The sequence below is a fragment of the Pongo pygmaeus genome, chromosome 7 (genome assembly GCF_028885625.2).
Source record: "Pongo pygmaeus isolate AG05252 chromosome 7, NHGRI_mPonPyg2-v2.0_pri, whole genome shotgun sequence".
Taxonomy (NCBI): domain Eukaryota; kingdom Metazoa; phylum Chordata; class Mammalia; order Primates; family Hominidae; genus Pongo; species Pongo pygmaeus.
This window is the reverse complement of record NC_072380.2, coordinates 1,317,391-1,345,077: the sequence shown is the minus strand read 5'-3', so window position 1 is coordinate 1,345,077 and position 27,687 is coordinate 1,317,391. Positions and strand designations below refer to the sequence as shown.

At 51.4% G+C, this 27,687-nt stretch overlaps 1 protein-coding gene and 1 long non-coding RNA gene across 7 annotated transcripts in view; one reads left to right on the top strand and one right to left on the bottom strand.

The window, feature by feature from the left end:
- The window catches only part of LOC129042384 (uncharacterized), a 54,467-nt gene extending 43,553 nt beyond the window's left edge, over positions 1–10,914 (top strand). Inside the window, exon 3 of the long non-coding RNA XR_008504117.1 lies at positions 10,688–10,914. This is a non-coding gene — a long non-coding RNA (uncharacterized LOC129042384). The remainder of the gene's footprint in view (positions 1–10,687) is intronic.
- DLGAP2 (DLG associated protein 2) overlaps positions 1–27,687 on the bottom strand; it is a 944,800-nt gene that overhangs the window by 127,787 nt on the left and 789,326 nt on the right. For 4 of the 6 annotated variants that reach the window (XM_054498310.1, XM_054498311.2, XM_054498307.1 and 1 more), the window contains 2 exons: positions 22,499–23,556; positions 10,532–10,743 (listed from right to left, as the gene is read on the bottom strand). In XM_054498310.1, coding sequence (XP_054354285.1) covers positions 10,532–10,743; positions 22,499–23,556 — 1,270 coding nt within the window. Of the gene's footprint in view, positions 1–10,531; positions 10,744–22,498; positions 23,557–24,756; positions 25,029–27,687 lie in introns of those variants that run through there. The other 2 variants (XM_054498313.1, XM_054498309.1) reach the window with 2 other exon arrangements.

Below are 27,687 nucleotides of genomic sequence, written 5' to 3'. Positions count from 1 at the left end.
TATAAAGGCACATGCACATGTATGTTTATTGAAGCACTATTCACAACAGCAAAGACTTGGAACCAACCCAAATGTCCATCAATGATAGACTGGATTAAGAAAATGTGGCACATCTACACCATGGAATACTATGCAGCCATAAAAAAGGATGAGTTTGTGTCCTTTGTAGGGACATGGATGAAGCTGGAAACCATAATTCTCAGCAAACTATTGCAAGAACAAAAAACCAAACACCACATGTTCTCACTCATAGGTGGGAATTGAACAATAAGACTTGGACACAGGAAGGGGAACATCACACACCGGGGCCTGTTGTGGGGTTGGGGGAGGGAGGAGGGATAGCATTAGGAGATATACCTAATGTAAATGACGAGTTAATGGGTGCAACACACCAACATGGCATGTGTATACATATGTAACAAACCTGCATGTTGTGCACATGTACCCTAGAACTTAAAGTATAATAATAATAATAATAATAATAATAATAATAATAATAAAGAATATCCTCCTGTCTCACGGAGGCTGGTTCTTTTGACCCTCAACTCTCCATTTTCTGCACCTCCAGCTTCTGTAACCTCCATGCCACTCTGCACCTGTGAGTTCCATTGTTTTAGGTCCTGCATTTAGGTGGGGATTTGCGGTGTTTGTTTTTCTGTATTTTGGCTTATTTCGTGTAACCTAATGCCCTCTGCTTCCATTCATGTCTGCCTTCCCACGTTTGCCACAGCATTGCTCACAATCGCCAAGTCACAGAGTCAACCTCTGTCATCAAAGGGTGAGTGGATGAAAATGCAGCAGATACGGTGTGGAATACTAGTCACTCCTAAAGAGGAAGAAACTCTGTCGTCTGTGATGATTTTTTGTATTCATAGTCTCTTGTTGTGCGTTATTATGACCTAACATTGCGTTTGTCCCTCGCTTGCCTCTCTCTGTCCCTGTGTTGAGTGTGTGCGCATGTGTGTGTTTGTGGAAGACACTCAGTCACTAGCAGGAAGCACAGCAGTGGATTCCAAATACAATTCTTAGGCGAAGAAACATCTTCAAGAGAGACTCATTAGGTATTTTCTCAGTGCTTGCAAAATCTCATGAGTCACATATTTATGCAGAGTGAGATTCCTGTCACACGTATGTTCGTGGGTTTCCTTTCTTGGGGCCGGAATGATCAGGTTGAACCATATACAATTTCTGCTTTTGAATATTGGCTGAATATTGGCAGTTTAATGTGGGTCAACCAACTTTATCAACTCAGCACAGTAAAGGTGCTTAGCTCAGCCTAAGTGGAAGCTTTTATTTGCAGTAACACATGATTTGGGTCATAATAAAATGGAAATGTCAACTAACTAATAAATGCGCTTGCTCGATGGGATTGAGGCTCTGGTAGGAAGGCCACGCACGGGACTCATCACCAAGGGAGGTGACTCATCACCGAGGGGAGATTCTGCTGCCCCCGGGGGCAGGGGGCAGCGTGGTTTAGCCGCGTAAAACCGAGAGACCTAGAGTTGACTTCCGGCGGTGTGACTCGCTGAGACACGGCTCTTCATCTCTAAGGCTTGGGTCATGGTGTCTGCTTCAGCAGTTACCAGAGTGGCGAGGGCTGGGATGGTTGTTGTTCTTGGTGTACTAGAAGTCCTGTAATTATTGCCAGTGCTATGCCTAGTTCATCGCTCTCCTGTCTCACGTTACCCCCTCATACACTAAAATCTGGTGACGCAGAACCTGTTTCCATTTTCTGATTGCACCTGAGTGATTCAACGGAGGTGGCATTGTACATGAAATAGTGTTATTATAAAATATTATTTCCCTCTCCCGTAAATATGCTGTCTTTGGGAACTTGGGCCTGCTCTGTTCAGGGCCGATGCTCTCCTACCCACCGCTTACCCTAATGCTCTAGGGTGGACCCCTCAATGCAAACGTGAGTCTGCAGGGAGACAAGCCCGGAGCTCCCGGAATGGGTTAGGAGTCCTGTCTCACGCATTTGGAGAGCATCTCACTTTACACTTGTAAGTAACCTACGCCACTTATGACTACTCACTAAAGTGCACTGGGTCTGTTAGATTCTAAGGGGTCGGCTCACACTTTCTGTAAAGGCCCAGATGTGAGTATTCTAGGGTCTGCTGGCTGTCGGGGTGCCTCATACCTGCTCAGCCCTGCCTGAAGTTGGGAGGCACCCACAGCAACATGGTGACCAGTCACGGTGACCAGTGAGCGGGCCACAAAACAGGCCCTTGGCAGGTCCTGGCTTGCCAGCATCTGGACTGAAAGCTCCATTCTCTGGTGTTAGTTTACCTGCATTTGGGCACCAGAACAGCACGTGATGTTTCCTGCATACTTCCCGAATAAACGAGCTGTTATTATTGATGATTAAATATAACTTAAGCAAGAACACGCTCCACAAGCTGTGAAACCCACGGATGGCAGTCAGGGGTTTAAAGGACTTTTCTCTCAGCTACTCTTCACCCTTTCTGTCTTCTCCATCCCACTAGATGCCCCCACAGTTCACCCCTCTCTCCTCTCCATCTCATCAGATGCCCCCACAGTTCACCTCTCTCCTCTCTATTCCAGCAGATGCCCCCACAATTCACCACTCTCTCCTCTCCATCTCATCAGATGCCCCTACAGTTCACCTCTCTCCTCTCCATCCCAGCAGATGCCCCCACAGTTCACCCCTCTCTCCTCTCCATCTCATCAGACGCCCCCACAGTTCACCTCTCCTCTCTCTATTCCAGCAGATGCCCCCACAGTTCACCCCTCTCTCCTCTCCATCTCATCAGACACCCCCCACAGTTCACCCCTCTCTCCTCTCCATCTCATCAGACGCCCCCACAGTTCACCTCTCTCCTCTCTATTCCAGCAGATGCCCCCACAGTTCACCCCTCTCTCCTCTCCATCTCATCAGACACCCCACAGTTCACCCCTCTCTCCTCTCCATCTCACCAGACGCCCCCACAGTTCACCCTCTCTCCTCTCCATCTCATCAGACGCCCCCACAGTTCACCCTCTCTCCTCTCCATCTTATCAGATGCCCCCACAGTTCACCCTCTCTCCTCTCCATCTCATCGGACACCCCACAGTTCACCCTCTCTCCATCCCAGAAGACGCCCCCACAGTTCACCGCTCTCTCCTCTCCATCTTATCAGATGCCCCCACAGTTCACCTTCTCTCCTCTCCATCTCATCAGACGCCCCCACAATTCACCCTCTCTCCTCTCCATCTCATCAGACGCCCCCACAGTTCACCCTCTCTCCTCTCCATCCCATCAGACGCCCCCACAGTTCACCCTCTCTCCTCTCCATCCCAGCAGATGCCCCCACAGTTTACCCTCTCTCCTTTCCATCTCATCAGATACCCCACAGTTCACCCTCTCTCCTCTCCATCCGACAAGACGCCCCCACAGTTCACCCCTCTCTCCTCTCCATCCCAGCAGATGCCCCCACAGTTCACCCTCTCTCCTCTCCATCTCATCAGATGCCCCCACAGTTCACCCTTTCTCTTCTCCATCTCATCAGAAGCCCCCACAGTTCACCCCTCTCTCCTCTCCATCTCATCAGACATCCCCACAGTTCACCCTCTCTCCTCTCCATCTCATCAGATGCCCCCACAGTTCACCTCTCTCCTCTCCATCCCAGAAGATTCCCCCACAGTTCACCCTCTCTCCTCTCCATCTCATCAGACGTCCCCACAGTTCACCCCCTCTCCTCTCCATCTCATCAGACACCCCCACAGTTCACCTCTCTCCTCTCCATCCCAGAATATTCCCCCACAGTTCACCCTCTCTCTTCTCCATCTCATCAGACGCCCCCACAGTTCACCCCTCTCTCCCCTCTATCTCATCAGACATCCCCGCAGTTCACCCTTCTCTCCTCTCCATCTCATCAGACGTCCCCACAGTTCACCCTCTCTCTTCTCCATCTCATCAGACATCCCCGCAGTTCACCCCTCTCTCCTCTCCATCTCATCAGATGCCCCTGCAGTTCACCCTCTCTCCTCTCCATCTCATCAGATGCCCCCACAGTTCACCCTCTCTCCTCTCCATCTCATCAGACATCCCCACAGTTCACCCTCTCTCCTCTCCATCCCAGAAGATGCCCCTCCAGTTTACCCCTCTCTCCTCTCCATCTCATTAGACACCCCCCCAGTTCACCCCTCCCTCCTCTCCATCCCAGCAGACGTGTCCTCTCTTCATCCTTTTCTCCTCTCCATCCCAGCAGATGCCTCCACAGCCAGCCTCTTGGGCATTACAGCGTCTGCACCTGCACTGTGGTGAACATGTGAAATCCAACCGAGCCTTCTCAAAGCTTAGGTGGGAATGGTCAATTCAGAAAACAATTTTAAAACTAAGATAAATGAGGAATTGGATTAGGAGAACATGTTTGGGATATGAATATTCACCTGCTACATGTTAAAAATGCAGATAATTAAATGTGCCCAGATGGAAAGAGCCCCCAGGAGTGAACGTTACGAAAGGGCTGTGCATAATGGAATAGGATGCAGAGACAACATCATGGTGCCAGCCACAGTCATAGGGGGTGCTGGGCGTTCACGTGGGTGAAACCCAAGTCGTTCCCAGCACAGTTAACATGACTCTGGAGGCCAGCAGAATGAAGACAGCACATGGATGTGTACGTGCCTCCCCAGTGTTGTCTTTCCTGTTCCAACTGAGGTCCCTATGATGTGCTTCTGACATCTCCACTGTTAAAATCCTTCAAGGGAATTTTGTCCACACTCACTACAACTCAGTGTGCCCTTGTTTCCTGGAAACACAGGGTTACAGAGTAGCAACTATGGGAATTCTCCTAGTCCTGGCTGTTTTCTTCCTTTCTCTCCTCTCCCCACAGTATCTACCCTGACATCAACCACTGCCCTCCACAGAGCAGTGCCATGGGGTGAAGATCGACCCTGACCTCAACCACTGCCCTCCACAGAGCAGTGCCATGGGATGAAGATCTACCTTGACCTCCACAGAGCAGTGCCATGGGGTGAAGATCTACCCTGACCTCCACAGAGCAGTGCCATGGGGTGAAGATCTATCCTGTCCTCCACAGAGCAGTGCCATGGGGTGAAGATCTATCCTGTCCTCCACAGAGCAGTGCCATGGGGTGAAGATCTACCCAGACCTCCACAGAGCAGTGCCATGGGGTGAAGATCTATCCTGTCCTCCACAGAGCAGTGCCATGGGGTGGAGATCTATCCTGTCCTCCACAGAGCAGTGCCATGGGGTGGAGATCTACCCTGTCCTCCACAGAGCACTGCCATGGGGTGAAGGTCTACCCTGTCCTCCACAGAGCAGTGCCATGGGGTGAAGGTCTATCCTGTCCTCCACAGAGCAGTGCCATGGGGTGAAGATCTACCCTGTCCTCCACAGAGCAGTGCCATGGGGTGGAGATCTATCCTGTCCTCCACAGAGCAGTGCCATGGGGTGAAGATCTACCCTGTCCTCCACAGAGCAGTGCCATGGGGTGGAGATCTACCCTGACCTCCACAGAGCAGTGCCATGGGGTGAAGGTCTATCCTGTCCACAGAGCAGTGCCATGGGGTGAAGATCTATCCTGTCCTCCACAGAGCAGTGCCATGGGGTGAAGATCTACCCTGTCCTCCACAGAACAGTGCCATAGGGTGGAGATCTATCCTGTCCTCCACAGAGCAGTGCCATGGGGTGAAGATCGACCCTGACCTCAACCACTGCCCTCCACAGAGCAGTGCCATGGGATGAAGATCTACCTTGACCTCCACAGAGCAGTGCCATGGGGTGAAGATCTACCCTGACCTCCACAGAGCAGTGCCATGGGGTGAAGATCTATCCTGTCCTCCACAGAGCAGTGCCATGGGGTGAAGATCTATCCTGTCCTCCACAGAGCAGTGCCATGGGGTGAAGATCTACCCAGACCTCCACAGAGCAGTGCCATGGGGTGAAGATCTATCCTGTCCTCCACAGAGCAGTGCCATGGGGTGGAGATCTATCCTGTCCTCCACAGAGCAGTGCCATGGGGTGGAGATCTACCCTGTCCTCCACAGAGCACTGCCATGGGGTGAAGGTCTACCCTGTCCTCCACAGAGCACTGCCATGGGGTGAAGGTCTACCCTGTCCTCCACAGAGCAGTGCCATCGGGTGAAGGTCTATCCTGTCCTCCACAGAGCAGTGCCATGGGGTGAAGATCTACCCTGTCCTCCACAGAGCAGTGCCATGGGGTGGAGATCTATCCTGTCCTCCACAGAGCAGTGCCATGGGGTGAAGATCTACCCTGTCCTCCACAGAGCAGTGCCATGGGGTGGAGATCTACCCTGACCTCCACAGAGCAGTGCCATGGGGTGAAGGTCTATCCTGTCCACAGAGCAGTGCCATGGGGTGAAGATCTATCCTGTCCTCCACAGAGCAGTGCCATGGGGTGAAGATCTACACTGTCCTCCACAGAACAGTGCCATGGGGTGGAGATCTATCCTGTCCTCCACAGAGCAGTGCCATGGGGTGAAGATCTACCCTGTCCTCCACAGAGCAGTGCCATGGGGTGGAGATCTATCCTGTCCTCCACAGAGCAGTGCCATGGGGTGAAGGTCTACCCTGTGCTCCACAGAGCAGTGCCATGGGGTGAAGATCTATCCTGACCTCCACAGAGCAGTGCCATGGGGTGGAGATCTACCCTGACCTCCACAGAGCAGTGCCATGGGGTGAAGGTCTACCCTGACCTCCACAGAGCAGTGCCATGGGGTGAAGGTCTACCCTGTCCTCCACAGAGCAGTGCCATGGGGTGGAGATCTATCCTGTCCTCCACAGAGCAGTGCCATGGGGTGAAGATCTACCCTGTCCTCCACAGAGCAGTGCCATGGGGTGAAGATCTATCCTGACCTCCACAGAGCAGTGCCATGGGGTGGAGATCTATCCTGTCCTCCACAGAGCAGTGCCATGGGGTGAAGATCTATCCTGTCCTCCACAGAGCAGTGCCATGGGGTGGAGATCTATCCTGTCCTCAACCACTGACCTCCACAGAGCAGTGCCATGGGGTGAAGATCTACCCAGACCTCCACAGAGCAGTGCCATGGGGTGAAGGTCTACCCTGTCCTCCACAGAGCAGTGCCATGGGGTGAAGGTCTACCCTGACCTCCACAGAGCAGTGCCATGGGGTGGAGATCTACCCTGTCCTCCACAGAGCAGTGCCATGGGGTGAAGATCTACCCTGACCTCCACAGAGCAGTGCCATGGGGTGAAGATCTACCCTGTCCTCCACAGAGCAGTGCCATGGGGTGAAGATCTACCCTGTCCTCCACAGAGCAGTGCCATGGGGTGGAGATCTATCCTGTCCTCCACAGAGCAGTGCCATGGGGTGAAGGTCTATCCTGTCCTCCACAGAGCAGTGCCATGGGGTGAAGGTCTATCCTGTCCTCCACAGAGCAGTGCCATGGGGTGAAGGTCTATCCTGTCCTCCACAGAGCAGTGCCATGGGGTGGAGATCTATCCTGTCCTCCACAGAGCAGTGCCATGGGGGAAGATCTACCCTGACCTCCACAGAGCAGTGCCATGGGGTGAAGATCTATCCTGTCCTCCACAGAGCAGTGCCATGGGGTGAAGGTCTATCCTGACCTCCACAGAGCAGTGCCATGGGGTGGAGATCTACCCTGACCTCCACAGAGCAGTGCCATGGGGTGAAGGCCATGGGGCTTGGGGCTGAGCTACATTCAGCCGAGAGCCTTGGTGGCTTTTGCAGCCTCCAGCACCTCATTTCCCTGAGTCATGTTTCTGTCCATAAAACAGGCATCATGAGAGCTTCCCTGAGTTATGTAGCTGAGCTTCGGCAATGTCATTTAAAATGGAAATAAACGAACTACGTTGGAATCCATAAAACGTAAAGGAATATAAGATAAACTAAGACGCGAATAGGCAACAGCAAAAATGTGTTGATACCTCCTGGTAACATAGTATTTTTTTTTGCAGAAATTTTCATTACATTAACCCCCAAAGAGTGACTCAGAGGAGTTTCGAGGACTTTCAATTTAGCGGGTTCCTGGCAGGCAGGGCGCTATCCAGACCCATCACATGGCTGCTTCCTCTGCTTTGTTATCTACACATGGTGTCAGATTTAGGGAAAAAGAATGATTGGGGCACGTATAAATTGAGTTTGGCAGAATGCCTGACATTTGTTGGACTCATCAATGGAGTGATAAATCCTGGATAAATGGAAGAATGGACCCAACTGTTGCACCATCTCTGCTGAGTGGACAGTGGCATGGGGGCCACAGGCAGAGTGGATTTGTGTCTGCTGAGTGGGCAGTGGCATGGGGGCCACAGGCAGAGTGGATTTGTGTCTGCTGAGTGGACAGTGGCATGGGGGCCACGGGCAGAGTGGATTTGTGTCTGCTGAGTGGACAGTGGCATGGGGGCCACGGGCAGAGTGGATTTGTGTTTGCTGAGTGGACAGTGGCATGACGGCCACGGGCAGAGTGGATTTGTGTTTAGAACAGGAGTAACTTAGGCAGCACGTCTCACCCATTTTCCCCACATCTGATCAGATTTGAGGCCGTGGAATGCTTTCTGGTCAGGTGTTAAGGGCTGTTGGTGGGTGAACTCCCAGAGGGTTTCCCACTTGGGTAGGGAAGGGTCTGGCCAGTGTTTAGGTGATGCTGTCAGGGGGCCTCAGGCTCACATCCCTCTGCTGGCTTTTCGAAGAGTTTCAACTACATTGGGTGATGGTGTGAGTTTTGCCAATGTAAAGTTCTGAGAGTGTCCTCTGAACATTGTTAGTACTGGAGCCTCGTACAGGACTCTGGGCCAGTCCCTGATGTGAAGAAAGGAATGAGACACCATCTCTGCCACTGAAGAATGAGGTAATAATGATCCTAGGGGACCCGTGGCAGTGATGGTGAATGAGTGGAAGAAGGAACCCGTTAACATGAAAATGCCGTTCGTAATTCTTAAAACACTTAGTCCCTGCCCATGGTCTAAAAAAGGCTTTCTGTTTTCGTGTTTTGCTTTCAAATGTATAGAATTATGAAGTGAATCACAAACGTTTAAAGTGGGAACTTACCAATGGCTGTTTACCTGGGGGTCCAAAACCCCAGGACTGAGGCTGGCCTTGGAGCCCTGGACCCACGAAGCATAGCTTCTGCATGTGTGTGCTTTTCCCCGGAAGAGGTTTCAGATAATTCATAATTCTCCTAATGTCTTTAAGTGCCCCAAATAAAAGGTGGGTGAGTGCCGACATCCAGTCCAATCCTTTACTTTCCTGCTGGAGCAGATGGGTCGGACAACTTGGCTCTGCTCCCAGCTCTGTCCAGCTCCCCAACCCCTTCCTGGTAATCGTGTTTCCTGGTTGTTTCTTGGCTTACAAACACCTGCTCCCCATTTCCTTCCAACAAGTCTAAGAGCTTCCCCAGGGCAAGACTTTGGCTTTGTTCTCAGCCACTCGTCCCACAAGCTGTCACCAACCACCCTCTGTGAAGGGAGAGGAGATGGATGGGCCTGGGCAGGGCAGACATGTGGCCCCGTCTCAGGGCATGTCTTGTCTGGCATTCCGACACCATACCTCTTGAATTTAGTTGAACTAGGCAATAATGACAGAGTTCGGATTTGTGAAGTTCTAATATGTAAGATTTGGTTTCAATTTAAAATTTCACTTTTTCATCTTGTAAGCCAACAGCGATGAACAACTGGATGTATTGGAAGAGGTTACATGGTCACTGGCTCATCACTGGGTGCACCCGGCGTGGATAGAGACAATACAGGGAGGGCCTTGTGGCCCAGGGCTCCCTGTCGGACGTGTGGGTCATAAGTAATAACTCTTATGTGGCACTGGCCAAGGCTGAGAAGCAGTTCCACCCTGGCTATCCACTTGCCCAGGACCTCACAGCCGGCCGCGGAAGGCAGGGGTAGCTTCCAGGCAGTTCATGTCATTACCACCCAAACTAACTTGTGGGACTCAAGATACACAGCAGCGTGACTGTTGACAGTAACAGTCATATTTTCATGGTTCACAGGAATTGCTGATTTCCCAAAGAGTTTTATCTGTCTATATTTTCAAAATTAAATTTATTAATAATAAATTTTGGGCAAATATATAAAGTGTAGGGTATTATATTTATAAAGCTAGTCCACTGCCTCCCTCCTCTACAAAAAATGTGTTGCCTAGAAATCCACTTATAAAGTTATAGTCAACAACAAAATTCCCTGTTAACGAGTTTTACTCACAAAGACATTCAAACACACACCCATATGTACAGATTCATACAAACAGAGACATGTGCTTGTCCTGAGGATAATCTGAATGATCAGAAAGATATGATGGCTCACGTTGGCTTTAAAATTTGACAAGGAAGTTGGCCAAGCACACTTCCTTAATTATTATGTAATTAATAAATAACAAAAGCTCTGGTTGTTCTTTAAAAAAAAAACTTGAAAATTGACAGCCATGGGTCTAATATTTTCAGCTTGGGAATTTAGTTTAAATGGATGGCACTCAGCTCACGGTGAAGTGGTTTTGGAGAGGGAGCTCGCAGACAGTGGGAAAGTGCTTGGAGTGGGAAGGCAGCTGGTCTCACTTACGTCTGGTGCTCTCCAAGCGGTCTCTGTCCGATGGACTTCAGCAGCGGTTCCGGTAGGATCGCCGACTTTGGTGATGTCTTGGGGCTGGAGTCTGACTCTCCGCTCTCCTCGTCCCCCATGGCTTTAATGTAACTCCCACTTCTCATTCTCCTGCAGGGAATCTCCTCATCTTTGCCACCGGTGGGGTACCCTCCCCACTCATCCTGAGGCACCTGGGAGCAGACAGACACGAAACACGCGTCAGCTTTGTCACTAACGGCGGCATCAGCTCCTTTTTGGAAACAAATCCTCTACAATTCCATAAAGATATACCTCTTTATGGTCATTTATCAGTTAAAGTCAGATGCATAAAAATGCATACCCTAAAAGGAAATGAATATAAACATGTTGGTTTTTCTTTATTATAAGTGATAGGTAAACATTATGGATAAAGTGAGAACATGTGAGAAAAGTAAGAGAAGAAGGGACACTTGCAATCTCAGCAGCTGGGACAAAGCACCGGCTAACATTTAGTTTTATTTCCCTCTGGTATAAGAGGAAATTGAAAGTTCAGAAACTGAACAGAGAAGAAAAGAAAGAAAAAAAGAAAACAGGGAGAAAATGCCTATCTCACTGTATATTTATATCTTAATTGCAAGCAAATAAAAGAGGACGGTTTTAACTCTAGAAGCCAAGTTCTATCATACATACAAATTCTCAGTACTCAGAGTTGCAAAAGGATCTTGCCCAGCCACATCATATGCCACCTGACATACCACCAAGCACCTGTGCATGGAATATGTCTGCCTGTTACAGAACTCAGCACCCGTTCATGTTACATATCTGTGTGGTACAGAACTGATCACCTGTGCATGTTATACGTCTGCCTGGTACAGAACTGAGCACCCATGCATGTTATATATCTGCCTGGTGCAGAGCTGAGCACCCATGCATGTTATATGTCTGCCTGGTGCAAATCTGAGCAACCATGAATGTTATATTATCTGTGTGGTACAGAACTCAGCACCCGTTCATGTTAAATATCTGTGTGGTACAGAACTCAGCACCTGCCTGTGCATGTTATATATCTGTGTGGTGGTACAGAGCTGACCACCTGTGCATGTTATATGTCTGCCTGTTACAGAGCTGAGCACCCATGCATGTTGTATGTCTGCCTGGTGCAGACCTGAGCAACCATGAATGTTATATATCTGTGTGGTACAGAACTCAGCACCTGTGCATGTTATATGTCTGCCTAGTACAGAGCTGAGCACCCGTGCGTGTTATAGGTCTGCCTGGTGCAGACTTGAGCAACCATGAATGTTATATATCTGTGTGGTATAGAACTCAGCACCTGTGCATGTTATATGTCTGCCTGGTACAGAGCTGACCACCTGTGCATGTTATATGTCTGCCTGGTACAGAGCTGAGTAACCGTGCATGTTATATGTCTGCCTGGTGCAAACCTGAGCAACCATGAATGTTACATATCTGTGTGGTACAGAACTCAGCACCTGTGCATGTAATATGTTGCCTAGTACAGAGCTGAGCACCCGTGCATGTTATATGTCTGCCGCATGCAGACTTGAACAACCATGAATGTTATACATCTGTGTGGTACAGAACTCAGCACTTGTGCATGTTATATGTCTGCCTGGTACAGAGCTGAGCACCCATGCATGTTATATGTCTGCCTGGTACAGAGCTGAGCAACCATGAATGTTATATATCTGTGTGGTATAGAACTCAGCACCCATGCATGTTATATATCTGCATGGTACCAAACTGAGCAACTGTGCATGTTATACATCTGCCTGGCACAGAGGTGAGCACCTATGCCTGTTATATATCTGCCTGACACAGAACTGGGCCCATGTACCTGCTATATATCTGCCTTGCACAGAGCTGAGAGCCCATACATATAACCCCCCAGTGCTGTGTATCTCACTCTTCAAGAACTGAACCCACGTGCATTTTATATCTCACCCAAAACAGCCCCACAGGCTGCCTGCTGTGTGTTTGTGTTAAGTGTCTCTCTGAGGGGAGGGTAAACCATGAAGACGACAGTGCGGGCCAATATTCTGTTTCCATCCACCATCTGTGAAACTGGAAACCCAACGCGGCCATGAGCAAAAAGTCATGGCACTGGAACACAATGGTTTGCGTTGCGGGAGCTGCTCCGTGCAGCTCAGGACCTGGTTGCTTTTCCCCATGGTTCATTAGCTTTGAACAGCTCCCCAGAGGCTCTGGATAAAGTTCAAGCTCCATAGGTCAAATTCACATTTACAAAGGCAAAAGAACACAGCATGCAGTCGCTGAGTGTAGGGAACTCCAAAGCTTTCCACAGCAACCAGCTCATCACCCACAGTCTGTAGTCAAGGAACTAACGTAGTATGTTCTTCATGTTGGAGGAGAAGAGAATCTCCCCACATGCCATTTACAGAGAAAGAAAATAAAAAATTTCTATATTTAAAAAGTCTTCAGACAGGGTATTTTTTTCCCTTGCTGTAAAATACTTAGATACTGAGGTATATTCTTTATATCATCGTAAAAGGAACCTGCTATCTTTCCAGTGTCCATATTGCCTGTGAGCCGATCGACAGTGCTACCAGCAGGGATCTGCGTGGCTAGTGGTGAAGGCAGGTCTTTTGGCTGAAGTCCCCTGTATTCATTCCTAAATGCCACACCAGCGCTCTGGCAGATCTGACATCTTCCACGTTGCAGCCCAGGACAGGAGCCAAGGAAGAGGGAAAGGCATGTTCATTTCTGTCACTCACATATCCTGGACTTCCAGCCTGGACGAGCAGGAGCTCCCCTTACCATAGACCCCGTGTGGCAAGGGGTCCTGAACACCACACAGTCCCGCAACAACAAGGTGCAGACACCTGAACACCACACAGTCCCGCAGTAACAAGGTGCAGACATCCGAACAACACACAGTCCCGCAGCAACATGGCGCAGACACCCGAACACCACACAGTCCCGCAGCAACAAGGCACAGACACCCGAACACCACACAGTCCCGCAGCAACAAGGCGCAGACATCCGAACAACACACAGTCCCACAGGCCCCTGTGGGTCACGGTACAGGTGGATCATAGCTGTAGCACCCCCAAGGTGGCCCAGACACACGGCAGCAAGCAATGACACCCTAGCACCAAGCACACTAGAAGATCCAGATGCTGTGATGAGGAGAGGGTTGGACAGGCTGGAAAGTTCCAGATTCTCCTTCCACCCAGATTCCAAGAGGCCCAAAGGCTCAGGACAAGGATCCTGAACTGTGACCGTGAGCTGGACAGGCTGCACCTGCAGTCCTCTCCAGCCGGGTTCTTCTAAAGCCTTGATGACCTGGTGCCTTGTGCCCAGGTCTGCACGGGTTCAAAGAGGAATACAGACCTCGCTGAAAGGGAATTGGAGGTATTGTATGTGTCTGTTCTCACCCTGCTAATAAAGACATACCCGAGACTGGGCAATTTATAAAGGAAAGAGGTTTAGCTGACTCACAGCTCCACATGGCTGGGGAGACCTCACAGTCACGGCAGAAGGCAAATGAGGAGCAAAGTCATGTCTTACATGGTGGCAGGCAAGAGAGTGCGTGCAGGGGAACTGCCTTTTACAAAACCATCAGATCTCATGAGCCTTAGTCACTATCATGAAAACAGCACAGGAAAGACCCGCCCCATGATTCAATCACCTCCCACCAAGTCCCTCTCATGACACATGAGGATTATGGGAGCTGCCATTCAAAACGAGATTTCGGCGGGGACACAAACCATATCAGGTATTAATGACCTGGTCAATGTAAAAGTCCCACAGCTGACACCGCAGAGCTGCAGAGCTGTAGGTCAGGTAAGAGAAAGGCCTGGGGCCTCAGCCACAGCAGGTTCTCTCAGCAAGAAATCAGCAATTAAGAAAATAGGCGTACATTTGCCCATGTTTTGTTCAAATTTTGACCATGTGAATTTTGGTTTACATTTCCTGACAGTGAGGAAGTTTGAGCACTGGAAAAAGACGACTAAGGAAGAATAAAGAATTCACAACTTTGGGGACTTGACAATTCTTATCTCCGTGTCTTCAGGCCAGGTGGCGGGCAGGGAAGCGCTCAGTCTTTCTGGAGATTACTGGAGGCCTTCAGACTGGTCATGTCCTTAGACTGGGAAACTTTCCTTCCATGAAGTTTCCCCAAGATGATGCAGCCCAGGGTCAGGGACTGGGGAATTGTTCATCAGGGAAAAAGGAGAAATGACAACAATACTGCATCATAGGGGATGGCTTACAATATTTATTAAAACCACAGGATGGATACTACCCAGCTACCAAAAATACTATTGCAGAATGTGTATTTAGTGATGAAAAGATGCTCATGAGGGGGAAAAGCAATTTTTAAAGCACTTGACGTTTTTATGCCTTTTAAAGATGTAACTGTGTTATGTGCAGAAACGGCCAGAAGATGTGAAACAGGGACCGTCACTAGGAGATGAGGGTTACATGCTTTTCAATGACTTTTCTTTATATTTTTAAATTGTCTACATGAACCCTATATGACTTTTGTAATAAACACCCTTATTTTTAATTTAAGAAAAGCCACAGTTCTCAATGACTTTACAATTCAGTACAGGAGATAGACATGAAATGAGTGATAGCATCATCAGGGCGGAGAAGCCAGTGTGGAGGGGACACGTGTTGAAGGTCACTGTCGGCCGACAGGAAGAGCCAGGATCAGGGAAAGTCCTGGGGTGAGGTCTAGGTTTCCTTTTGTCTGAGCTGGACCAGCAGAAGGTTCAGGCAGAGGCGATGGGGCAGAGGGAGGCCCGGCCATCCAGTTCCTGGGCAAGGGGGAGCTCGTGCTGCCACTCTCCAGGGAACGTGTGAAAAGCTGAGCTTGGGAAGGGAGGCTGAGGCTGGCTGGCGGCAGATGGAAGAGCAGCTCATCTGCCATCAAAGAAGAGATTCACTTTGGCAGGTTTATGGGATTTTTTTTGTGAATTAAAAACGTGTTTCCATAAAAAACAAAGTAAAGATTTTTTTCTTCAGCAGCCTGCAAATTAACTAACAAATGAGACCAGCTTGTATGTTTCTGTTTCTGATTTAAGAAGCCAATTTCGCAGTCTTTGACAGAAGAAATTTCAATACAGAAAGAATGTCAACCAGAGTCAATTTCAAAGCATGAATTCAAGTACCAAATCCCCATTCCAAAACATATGTCTGGAGACTATCAAAAGAACAGAAGAGCAATACTAAAATGCCAGCCTGCCTCAGCAAACAAATCTCTCTCCGTTATGTTACAGCATTCGAACCCTGCAGCCCTCAGCCCAGGGTGGCCAAGTGCACGCTCTGAAACCCAAATGGCTTTATGGCCCTCAGTGAAGGAATGAATAAATTTCTTTTCATGACAGCTACCAGACTCTGCAAATCCAATTTGCAGTCCTTGCTGCATTTAACGCCAGTCAATTACCCTAATTACCTCCTTGCACCTAGTGATGGGTGATGTTCATAATTTCTAACAAAAAGGCATTTTCATAAGGGTGACATCAGCATACATTTTGACGTTTCCTGTTACTTGCTTTAGGGATAGTTCAACACTGCACAAACTGGAATATCCTTTCTTTCTTCCAAGCTGCAAAGCCCAGGTGAAAGGGGCCAGGATTCTATCATCATATTCTCTTTGAGGCCCTGGAACCGAGGAAGAACATTATCGTCCGCTGCTGTGCGTTCCCGCAGGGAAGTGTCTTCTGCATTCCTTCAAGCCGTGTGTGTGTGTGTGTGTGTGTGTGTGTGTGTGTGTGTGTGTGTGTGTATGTGTGTATGTGTAAAGTACGTATATGTGTATGTGTGTGTGCAGGTATATGGGTGTGCATCCATGCCTATGTGTGTATGTGTGTATGTGTAATGTGCATATATGTGTATGTGTGCAGGTATATGGGTGTGCATCCATGCCTATGTGCGTATGTGTGTGTATGCGTGTATGTGTAATGTGCGTATATGTGTGTATGTGTGCAGGCATATGGGTGTGCATGCGTGCCTATGTGTGTATGTGTGTGTATGTGTGTATGTGTCTCCCTCCTTCTGGGAGACCGTGGCAAAGGCTCCTGCCCACGCTTCCCTCCTCCTCTGCCTCCTGACCCATAGGTGAGTCCCCTGGGCCTGGGGTGTGCCCTCACCCTCTTCTGGGGCTGTGAGTTGTGAACTGTCTTTCCTATGGCCATCTCCAAACCTGTGGGCCACACTACAGCTGAGTCTACAAAACCCCCATCTAACCCGCCTGCGACTGGGCACACGTGACTGGGCCCCTTGGCCCCGTCCAGATCCTCTCGCCCTCATGCTTGGAATGGAAGCCACGGGCTCATGGACACCAGGAGGCCACCAACAGAGGCGCTGCATGCCCGGCATGACCCCACCCACACGGGAGCCCCCAGGATGCGTGGATGCCACACTCACCCCTCCAGGACCAAGGTGCCCGCTCCAAGCTGTCGGGAGGCACCAGCCAATGGCTGAGTCTCTCCAGGGCGTGCCCTCAGCCTCTCAGCGGGAGAAAGCTGCCTTCCCCACGCCCCTCCCTGGGGAGAACACACAGGTTATGGCCTGAATTGTATTCCCCCAAATTCCTATGTTGAACCCTAACCCTTGGGACCTCAGAATGTGATTATTTGGAGATGGGACATTTACAGACGTGAAGAAGGTAAAATGAGGTCACCAGGGTGAGCACTGATCCTGTCTGCCTGGTGTCCTCCTCAGAAGGGGAGATGAGGTCACAGACAGGCAGAGAGGGGGCAACCCTGTGGGGACACGGGGAGAGGACGGTGTCTGCGCACCCAGGAGAGGCTCAGCAGGAGCCGGCCTTGGGACTCCACGGTCTTGGGTGCCAGCCACCAGGACCCTGCGGAATGAATGTGCCTTTAGATGCCCCCCGGGTGTGAATGCCCATCATGGCACCCGAGCTGACTCTCGCACCACCCAGGCTGGTAGCATGAAGGCAGGACAGCCACTCCTTGCCTCGGTGCGGAGACCCCTGAGTTCACACAGCACCCGAGTTCTCTCAGAATCGGCCGAGACCTGTCCCCGCTGCTCACCCCTGCCCTCTGCACCATCCTGTATCCTCGCCCCTCAGTCACCAACTCTTGACCTCTTGACCTCAGGTGATCCACCTGCCTTGGCCTCCCAAAGTGCAGCCAGGGGGCTCGCAATAGGGGCTTTCCATGGAAATAAATGGTTATGACTGTGCCTGCCTGACCTCCCTCAGGGTCCCGGAAAGAGCCCCTGGTGAGATGGACATGCCGATGGCCACGGGTGTGGAGTTGGTGACTGAGGGGCGAGGATACAGGATGGTGCAGAGGGCAGGGGTGAGCAGCGGGGACAGGTCTCGGCCGATTCTGAGAGAACTCGGGTGCTGTGTGAACTCAGGGGTCTCCGCACCGAGGCAAGGAGTGGCTGTCCTGCCTTCATGCTACCAGCCTGGGTGGTGCGAGAGTCAGCTCGGGTGCCATGATGGGCATTCACACCCGGGGGGCATCTAAAGGCACATTCATTCCGCAGGGTCCTGGTGGCTGGCACCCAAGACCGTGGAGTCCCAAGTGCTAGGATGACAGGCATGAGCCACTGTGCCTGGCCCTGTGACAAGCCTTTTAAATGCTTATTGTAGAGACAAGAAACAGGGGAGCCTGGTTCCATTTTGTAAAAGACGGATGATTTTTCTAAACTACACCACAAGGATGACCTGTTGACCTGGGAGATGGGACTTTTAAGACGTATTTTTGTGCCTAACTGGAAACTTCACAAATGTAGTAGCGGAGCCTGACAGCCAGGGATCTGCACAGCCTACAAAACGGACACGTCCTTCAGAGAATGGCTGCAAGGAAAGGTCAGAGCTTGGTGATGGGACCCGCGACACGTCCTTCAGAGAATGGCTGCAAGGAAAGGTCAGTACTCGGTGATGGGACCCGCTGCAGAGGGCGGGAGCAGGGAGAGGTTCTGAAACACTTTATATGCGGGCGGGGAATGCTCAGGGCTCCGCGTTTTCATTCCACCCCCTCCCCTCTGTGTTCTTTTCTGCCGTTTGCTTCCAACACATGAACATGTAAAAAGCCTGACAGGTAAAACCCACTCTAACGGGGCTGCCCGTGAACACGCCAAACAAAACGGGGTTGCTGCCCGTGAACACGCCAAACAAAACGGGGTTGCTGCCCATGAACACGCCAAACAAAACTGGGGGTCCGAACCTCTTTATGTCAAATAAAGTGTAGGGTCCGAACCTCTTCCCCAGGAGGGCCAGGGTTGCAGCCAGGTGACGCCAGGAGGGGAGGACACTAGAAGAGAAAACCAGGAGTGCAGGATGGGGTGGGACACGGAGGCCGCAGAGAGGAGGCCTGAGGACAGGAGGGAAGGAGGCAGGGACAGAGGCCAAGGGCTGGAGGGGCCGCTGGGTCTTCTGTGGGAGGCAGCAGGGGCCCCGCTGTCCCTCCATCTGATGCCGCCGGGAGCCTTCCTGGGGAGGCGGTGTCTCTCCCTCCCTGCACGTCCCTGGGAGTTTCTGTGGGCTGTGGCATAGAGAGCCTTTGGCATCCTGAGCTAAGCCTCAGTGAATCCCTTCTGCATTCCTACAATGCTCATGAGAAGTCTGACCTTAGATGCTTAGTCTGCTGATGCAGAAAAGATGAAAACAAGAGCTTTGTGAAAGAATAACGTGAGGCCAGAATTGCCTTTCAATTCCACTTAGTCTCCGTTTTGACCTACTTAAAAACAAGAAAAAAATCTTCCTCTAATGTGAACCACATACTCTGTACAAACCAAGGGTGAAAATGAAAAGTGATCCTGTCGTTCAGCTGCAAGTGTTCCTAGTGAAAAAAGGAAGATGATTTATAAACATTTATTTCCTCTCTTCTTATTCTTTTAAATCTTATCCGTACACTAGGACCCACAGACAAATTCCTTTAGTTTCCCTGTTTCCTGGCTGTGAAATAAAATCTGGGTTTGTGAGGACCCAGAAACCTGTAGCTTCTACCAGAAAGTTTAATGCAATTGACAGGAAGGGACAGCCCTGCACAGGCATCTTTGAAAATGGCTGACGTCAATCCAGCTGAGTCCCAGGACAGAAACAGCCCGAGGAGGTTGCACACAGCTCCTGATATTCAGCTTCATAGATCTTTCCATGAGGGGTCCAGCGGTGACCACTGGGGGACAGTGAGGAGGGGAGAGAAGTCACTGAGCTCCATCTCCCAAAGAGGTGGTTTCACTGGGAGGTGGATGTGGGGATGGGGGGAGCTTGCTACTGCAAGAAAGTGCCCTTCAGTGAGGAGGGGGAGAAGTCACTGAGCTGCATCCCCCAAAGAGGTGGTTTCACTGGGAGGTGGATGTGGGGATGGGGGGAACTTGCTACTGCAAGAAAGTGCCCTTGTGAACGAGCGCCATGAAAGCTGTAGCTGCTGCCTGCAGACGTCCTCCCATCCTCCGGGCAGTGCTTCCCAACGTCGGCATGATAACACTCTGGGTTCAGTTTCTGAGGATGTGTCATCTGAGTGGACGCGAGAGGGAGGCCGGTGGCCTCGGGGCAGGGAAGTCCAGGAGTGGGTGGCCGGCTGCAGAACAACAGGACCAGAGAGTCTGGAATGACCCCATGGCACGGAACTCAGACTGACAGACACAATCAGACCAACCAGCTGGTTCCAAACAAAAAAAATCTAGGGTGAGGAAGAGAGGAAAGAGAGGAGAAACCTCGGGCTGAACGAGATGAAGAGGCTCATCAGCAGCTGCCAGATGGGCCCCTTCTCTGGATCCTGATTCAAATAAAAGCCAACAAGAGACAGCAAGCCCTCAGGGGAATGTGACCACTGACCAGGCTGGTATAATGCAGGTGGTTATGTTTCAAAAGAAAGCGTCCTCATCGTTCCATGTGGATCTTTTGGAGATCAACGCAGGCATACTTACAATTGTATCTGTCTGTCGTGTGGGATTTGTTGCAGTGTAGCCTGGCTGGGAAGGTGTGAGTGCAGATGGAATGAGGTCACTTTTGGAGGGATGGTTTTTGAAAGGGGCTGACGGCGTGTGGGTTCATTCTGTCTCACTTCACCTTTGTGGATGATTGGTATTCCCCGCACCTAGACCATGGAATAGCTGTTGGAGGCAGAGAGAAGCATGTTCCTGGGAGGAAGTGGGTGGGAGAAGCTCCTGGGAGAAGCCAGGTCCAAGGGGCACAGGACCTGTGGAGAAGGCACGGCTGGAGGGGCTGGGGGAGAGTGGCAGGCGTTGGAGGCAGGTGACCCTGGGGCAAAACCTGGAGGCTCTGACAGTGTCCTGAAGTGCTCACTCAGGGAACACTGACTATCCACCCCAGGCACAGACAAAAACAAGAGAGCTGTGTGTCTGTGACAATGAGGAGACAGATCAGAGTGAACCCCGATTCTTTATACCAGGCTTCTCTAAACAAGCAGACACAACTTTTACATTTGGATATGATTAGGGTTTGCCAACGGCAAACAAAATTTACGCCTCTTCCATTGCTATAAAATAATGTTTTATGCAACTACCAATTTGTCTCTGAATAAATCTACCTACAAAGGCAATTTGGTTAGCATTTCCTTTCGAAACAGAGCTGTTGAGATGTGGACGCTGGACCTGATGGTGATGGTGCCGCTGGAAGGATTTGCCACCACGACTCCCAGAAAGAATCACGGCTGCTGGTCCCCCCGTCCCATTAGTTGACTGCCTGTTGGCTCAGCCAGAAATGGCCCATTATTTCACGAAGACGTCTCTAACCCGATGCGTGGCCCACAGCCACTGCTCTAGGCAAGCAAGAGTGATTTGTGAGTTGGGACACACATGTTATATTTTTTTAACAGTGCTATCGACTGATGGAAGTCACTGAGCAGCATCCTCAGAAGTAGCGTGTGCCTCCCAGAGGGCTTCTCCACTAAACTCAGGCATGGCACAATTCAGAGACAGAGAGTGAAATCACATAAAACAGGGAATTCTGCAATATGCCAGCTCTAGGGATCTACCTTCTTTGTCTTTGCTTTGGTAAATTCATTTAATCCACATCCCAGAGACACAGAGGCCTTTTCCATAATCAGGCTTTTTGTGGTGGGGGGTGCTTAGAGAGGCTGTGGCCAGGTGCAGGGAGTGAACTCACGAATGTCGCAGGCCCATTTCCGTTAGGCCGGTCCATCAGCTCTCACATGGAAAACATCCACATAGGCCAGTCTGTGTTTGCTGTGGTTGTTAAACCCTCCAGCCTTAGAGGCCTTAAAGAAATGGCCCACTGTGTTTAGAGGGATGGTTCCAAGGAGGAGTCGGGATCTTCAGAGGCCCTCCCAGAGCAGGCCAGACTCAGGCATGAGAGCTGCCCATAGATAACGTCTTGCCATCCCTGCAGCCCGGCGCACAAAGCCATAGCGTGCCGTCAACCCTCGAGTCTACTGGCAAATGATGGATAAAGAAGATGCGGTACATACACAGGGGACACTATTCGGCCTTTGAAAGAAGGAGATCTGCCATTCTCCACAACACGGGTGAGCTGGAAGAAACTGCAAAGCAGGATGAGCCTGGCGCACACAGACAGAGGCCACACAGTTGTTCTCATGGGTGGCATCTGAAACAGCTGAACTCATAGAAGCAGAGAGTGGAACCGTGGTTACCACAGGGACTGGGGATGGGGAAGAATTGGGAGCTGTTGGTCAAAGGACAACATTTCAGTGAGGAGGGGTCAGCTCAAGAGACCTGTTGGCCAGCACGGTAGCTGCAGTTAACAACCATGTATTGAATACTTGCAAATCATCCAGAGTGGATTTTAAGTGTTCCACCAAAAAAATTACATATGTAAGGTAATGCGTGTGTTAACAGCTCAGTGGAGCTGTCCCAGAACATATCCGTATCTCAGAACATCCTGTTGCACACCCTAAATGTGTATGCAGTTGTTATCTGTCAATTAAAAATGGAATAACGACAATACCACCTGCTGTGCCGAGACGGCCTCCACAGGGCCGTGCGCCTGCTTACCTGGAGGTAGTGGCACGGCCTCAGGGCGGGCTTGGCGTCCTGGTGCAGCAGTGGCTTGTCCAGGTTCAGCGAGCTCTTGCGGTAGGCCTCCTTGGCCTGGCTGACTGTCAGCGTAGACCAGGAGCTGCGCTTCAGGTACTTGGCGTCGGGCGTCAGCGCCAATCCCTCGCAGGCCGAGCACTTGACGTCATTGTTGCTCTTGGAGGTCTTGAGGGACAGGTCCCCGAAGGGGCTCTGCAGCGCGTCGGGGTAGCAGTGGGCCACGGGGCCCAGGTGGTGCCGGTTGAGCACGCTGGGCGTCCGGTAGGTGCTGTCGCTGTCCAGGTTGTCGTCCGAGCTCCACCAGCTGCTCATGCCGGGCCGGGGCTTGCCCTCCGGCTTGCGCTCCTTGCTCTTGCTCCTCTTGCTGTGCTTGGCGTGGTGGGCGTGGTGGTGGTCGTCCGCCCGGCCGTCCGCCTTGGTGCCATTGGCGTTGCTCTTGGAGGAGCCCTCCAGCGAGTGCGACTTGGTGAAGAGCTTCTGTACGGAGTGTACCAGGTGGCGGATCCGCCCGGGGCTCTCGCTGCGCTGCTCGGCGGCCGCGGACGTCCTCTGGTACTGCAGCGTGTGGAAGCCGTCCCGGTGCAGCGGCAGCTGCTTCTCGAACTGGTCCAGCAGGTTGGCCGGGATGCGGTTGATCTTGGCGCCCGCGTGGGCCACGGCGCAGTCGTCGCGCGTGTCGTAGTGCGAGCTGTAGTGCATCCGCGGGAAGGTGCTGCTGGACACGTGGTCGCCCAGCACCACCGGCATCATCACGCACTCCGAGTGCACCGAGCTGCGCGGCGAGCAGCGGTGGCGCCCCCCGGGGCAGCTGTCGGCGGGGCTCAGCAGGTAGGGCGGCCGCGCGTCGGGCCCGTGGTGCAGGTGCTCGCAGTCCTCGGGGGGCGCCAGACCGCACGTGTGCCCGGAACACAGCGGCGGCTGGGTCCGACTTCCGGAAAGGCCCTTCATGCTCCTGGGCGCGGGCGAGTAGCGCTCCTCATTGAAGTGCTGCGTGGGCGACCATGAGTACTGCGGGTCTGCGGGGAAACAGAAACGGCATTCAACACCCGGAAGCGCGGCGGAAACCCTCAGGTGCGGGGAAGGGGAATATGTGACCCCCACCGCGGACTGTTTCTTCAGTCATCAGTGTCCATGTCTGGCTTGGGCACGCGAGAGGGCAGGTTTGTGGGGTTTTTTCTTTTCTGAGACAGAGTCTCGCTCTGTCGCCCAGGCTGGAGTGCAATGGCGCGATCACGGCTCACTGCAAACTCTGCCTCCCGGGTTCGAGCAATTCTCCTGCCTCAGCCTCCCAAGTAGCTGGAACTACAGGCGCCCGCCACCAAGCCCGGCTAATTTTCTTTTTGTTTTTTGAGACGGAGTCTGACCCCGTCGCCCAGGCTGGAATGCAATGCACGATCTCGGCTCACTGAAACCTCTGCCTACCGGGTTCAAGCGATTCTCCTGCCTCAGCCTCCTGAGTAGTTGGGACTACAGGCATGCGCCACCACACCCAGATAATTTTGTGTTTTTAGTAGAGACGAGGTTTCGCCATGTTGGTCAGGCTAGTTTCAAAGTCCTGACCTCAGGTGATCTACCGGCCTCAGCCTCCCAAAGTGCTAGGATTACAGGTGTGAGCCATGGCACCCGGCCAGGCAGTTGTTTTTATATCGCAAAGTGTGAGGAGTGGAGAGGAAACACTGATGTTCCCAAATGGTTAATGACCAAGATTTAGCATCTAGTAGATTGAACAGGTCTCCTGACAGCTGGATTTTGTGGTATTAATGGAAATTAACAATTTGGGGGAAAAGCATAGTTGTATTTCACTTAGATTTCAGTTGTGGTACAGCTTAAGAAGTTTTAAAAATAGCATCTGGTACTTGATGGGTGATATTGTCTAGTAAGCTCATGTATCACATACACACGTATTAATCGTGAAATCGTTTGTTCAGTCCACACCCTTACAGGCCAGTGAGGATGGGAGGAGCTTTCTGGAGGCCCCATCTGTATGGGGGCAGCTGTGCCTCTTTACCCAGAGGCCAGGCTGCGTCCCCTCCCACCTGACTCCTCCCAGAGGCCAGGCTGCGTCCCCTCCCACCCGACTCCTCCCAGAGGCCAGGCTGCGTCCCCTCCCGCCCGACTCCTCCCAGAGGCCAGGCTTGTGTCCCCTCCCGACTGACTCCTCCCAGAGGCCAGGCTGCGTCCCCTCCTGCCTGACTCCTCCTGTGCCCTTCTGTGACCTGCGATGGGCTTTCCCTGAATGCCTGGAGGAGCGAGGCTGTGGCTACAACACAGCACAGCCTGTCTTGTGGCCACTGAGCCACCAAGGGGCAGGTCGCTTGCTCTCTTCTCTCTCCCTGGGAAGGTGGCTGGGTGCTGGGGTGACCAGCAGAGAAGGAGGATCTGCCAGCTCCACCCCCTGTTGCTCCCCTTGGTCTCTGCACTCACACCTTCCTCGTTCTGGCAGGCCCCCCTCAACCCCACATCTGCCTCCTCCATCCCAGGCCCCTTCTGCCCCAGACCCTCCTCCTTGTCACCAGGACCATCACAATGGCCTCCTCCTCTGTCTCCCTCTCCCCCTGCCTCCACCCAGACACAGCTGTGGGGCTGACCCCCTCAAATGCACCCCAGCCCATCCACCAACTTTTAGGGGAGCCCTGTTCTTCTCAGGCTGTCACCTAGGGCCACATTTAGGACAGCGAGCTCCCTGTGGGCACAGCTGCCTGCCTTGTGACAGCCACGGGTCATCCCGGAGCAGTGCCAGGCCCAGACCAGACGTCCAAGCTCTGTGATGACCAGAGGAGCTGCCTAGCCTCCCTCTGCCCCACGGTCCGCACGTCCCTGTGAGTCTGCTGGGCCTTAAGCACACCCGGCTGCCGTCATTTGTAGATGTCGCTGGCTGGGTTCTGCCGTCTTCGCTCCCAGGCCTGGAATGCATCCCTGCATTCACTCCAAGACCCGGCTCCACACCACTCGGCCTTGCTGTGTACCGTCCTCGAGGCCAAAGACCCAGACAGGAGCAAGAAGTGGCCTCCTCGAGGGCTGAGCGTGGCCATCTCCTCAGGAAGGGAACTATCCCCCACACGTTTGTCCAATACCTGCCTCTCCTGGGCCACCTCCATGCCTTGGATCCCAGAACGAATTCCTGCCTGCCAGCTCCCCCGTCACCATAAGCGTCTCTCCCACTTGCTCCTCTCTCGCCGCCACCCTCAGCAGCCTGAGATGCACCCCGGCCTGCAATCTTAAGGTGAGTCCATCACGCCCTGCGCTTGGAGAGCCGCCCACTCTGACTCCATGAGCAACATGGACGCCAGGGAAAGTAAGTGGAGTGATGGGGAGTGAGAGTTTTCCCATCGTGTCCAACCCCAACCCTCCAGGTAACCAAGGCAAAAACAAACAAACAAACAACAACAACAAAATCCCCTGCTGAGAATGTTTACCAAGTGGCAAGTCCTAGGTATGGCCTCAAAATGTCCCGAATTTCAGGATCCAGGGCTGCCAGCCGTTCGGGCCAGCATGGCCATGGAAACATGGAATAAGGAAGGGATACGATTTCATGGGTCCCTGGGAAGTCAGGGACCAGCTTCTTACACCCAGGTGTGAATGCAGAGGGGAACGTAAAGATTTCCCGAGGGATCCCGAGAGACTGACAGCAAGGTATGGGGCTGTTTCTCCCACTGAGGCCAGCAAAGGGATTGCTCCTGCATCTTCTCACAGTAAACAGTCTCCAGTTGAAGGATAAACAGATCCTTTAACTTCAAGGTGAGCCTCACTGTGTTATATTTCAGGTGCCTATGCTGTCTCACAGGAGTACCTACACTGTAACGGCCGGCGGCCTCTTCCTTTCTCAAATAGTCAAATTATAACGAGAGCACTTTAATATATTGGGGGAATATTTAGATATTATTTTAATATAATTAAAAGCAAGTTTTCAAATGAAATTCAATATTCAACTGCTAAATAGCAAAACTGTGTGTTGTAATCCAGACTTTACAGCAGCATAAAGTTGTCACCCTATTATCTTTTGCTTTGTTTTTCCATTAACGTGTAATTTAATACAATTCTAATCTTCCTTCATATTAAAAAGCGAGTCCATTACTGCCCCACTCATGTATCCTACTTCTGCCTAATGTTTAGCCTAGAAGCTATGTTATAAATGTGGCTTCATAAAAGAACGGCATAAAATATAAAATTTAACCGAAATGAATTAAATGTGATTATGCCACATGTTGATACCACATTCTCATTTTCACTATACAGGACTGGATTTCCTGATGGATGCATGGAAACATGTAGTTTAAAATATTATCACAATAATGACAATGGCAGCGTGCTGTAAACAATGGCAACACTAGAATGTGTAACGAACACTGTGCTAGGTCCCTAGGTTTTTTAGGTGTGCACAATGTGTAATAAATACTTAGGGGCTGGTAATTTCTTTTTGTGAAAATGAGGTCGCAAACACAAAACGCGGAAAGCATCTTAGTTTCCTAATTTCCAGCGCTTCACGACACCATTTTTGTCATTGAGAGAAAACAGCATTTATAGTCATTATTCATGAATGTACAACCATCTCCCCAAATTCAGAATAGAATGTAAATGCACGTCTTACTGTTGCACTTACGGGGCGGCCGGCCTACCCAATCTAAACAGCATATTGTAAGTGTAATAATAAAAACGTGAAGAATGCAGCGAATGTTTACAGGGTGCACGCCGTGCTTGTGGGACTCTTCCTGGGAGGTCCCCTCCGACCCTCCAACCCTTCATGGAGCAGCGTTTACAGGGTGCACGCCGTGCTTGTGGGACTCTTCCCAGGAGGTCCCCTCCGACCCTCCGACCACCTTCACGGAGCAGCGCTTACCCTGTTGCAGGCTGAGGAAACTGAGGGTGGATGGGCAGCATTCCCACATCTTACACTCAGCTGTTGATGGATGGGAAGGCAGTGTTTGCAGCCCTACTTTCCTACTTTCTTGTCCAAACCCAGCGAGTAGTTCCACACTGGGCTGACCTGAGCCAGCCAGCTGCCTGCACACCTTGGTGACAATCCCAGCCCAGGACTTTGAGGAAAGCATGCAGCTTACCCAGGGCAGCCACCAGTGTGAGAGCAGAGAGGAAGAGGCTGTGCACAGGGGTCCTCCCCAGCCCTCCCCTGACTATAGGCAATGAGGGGC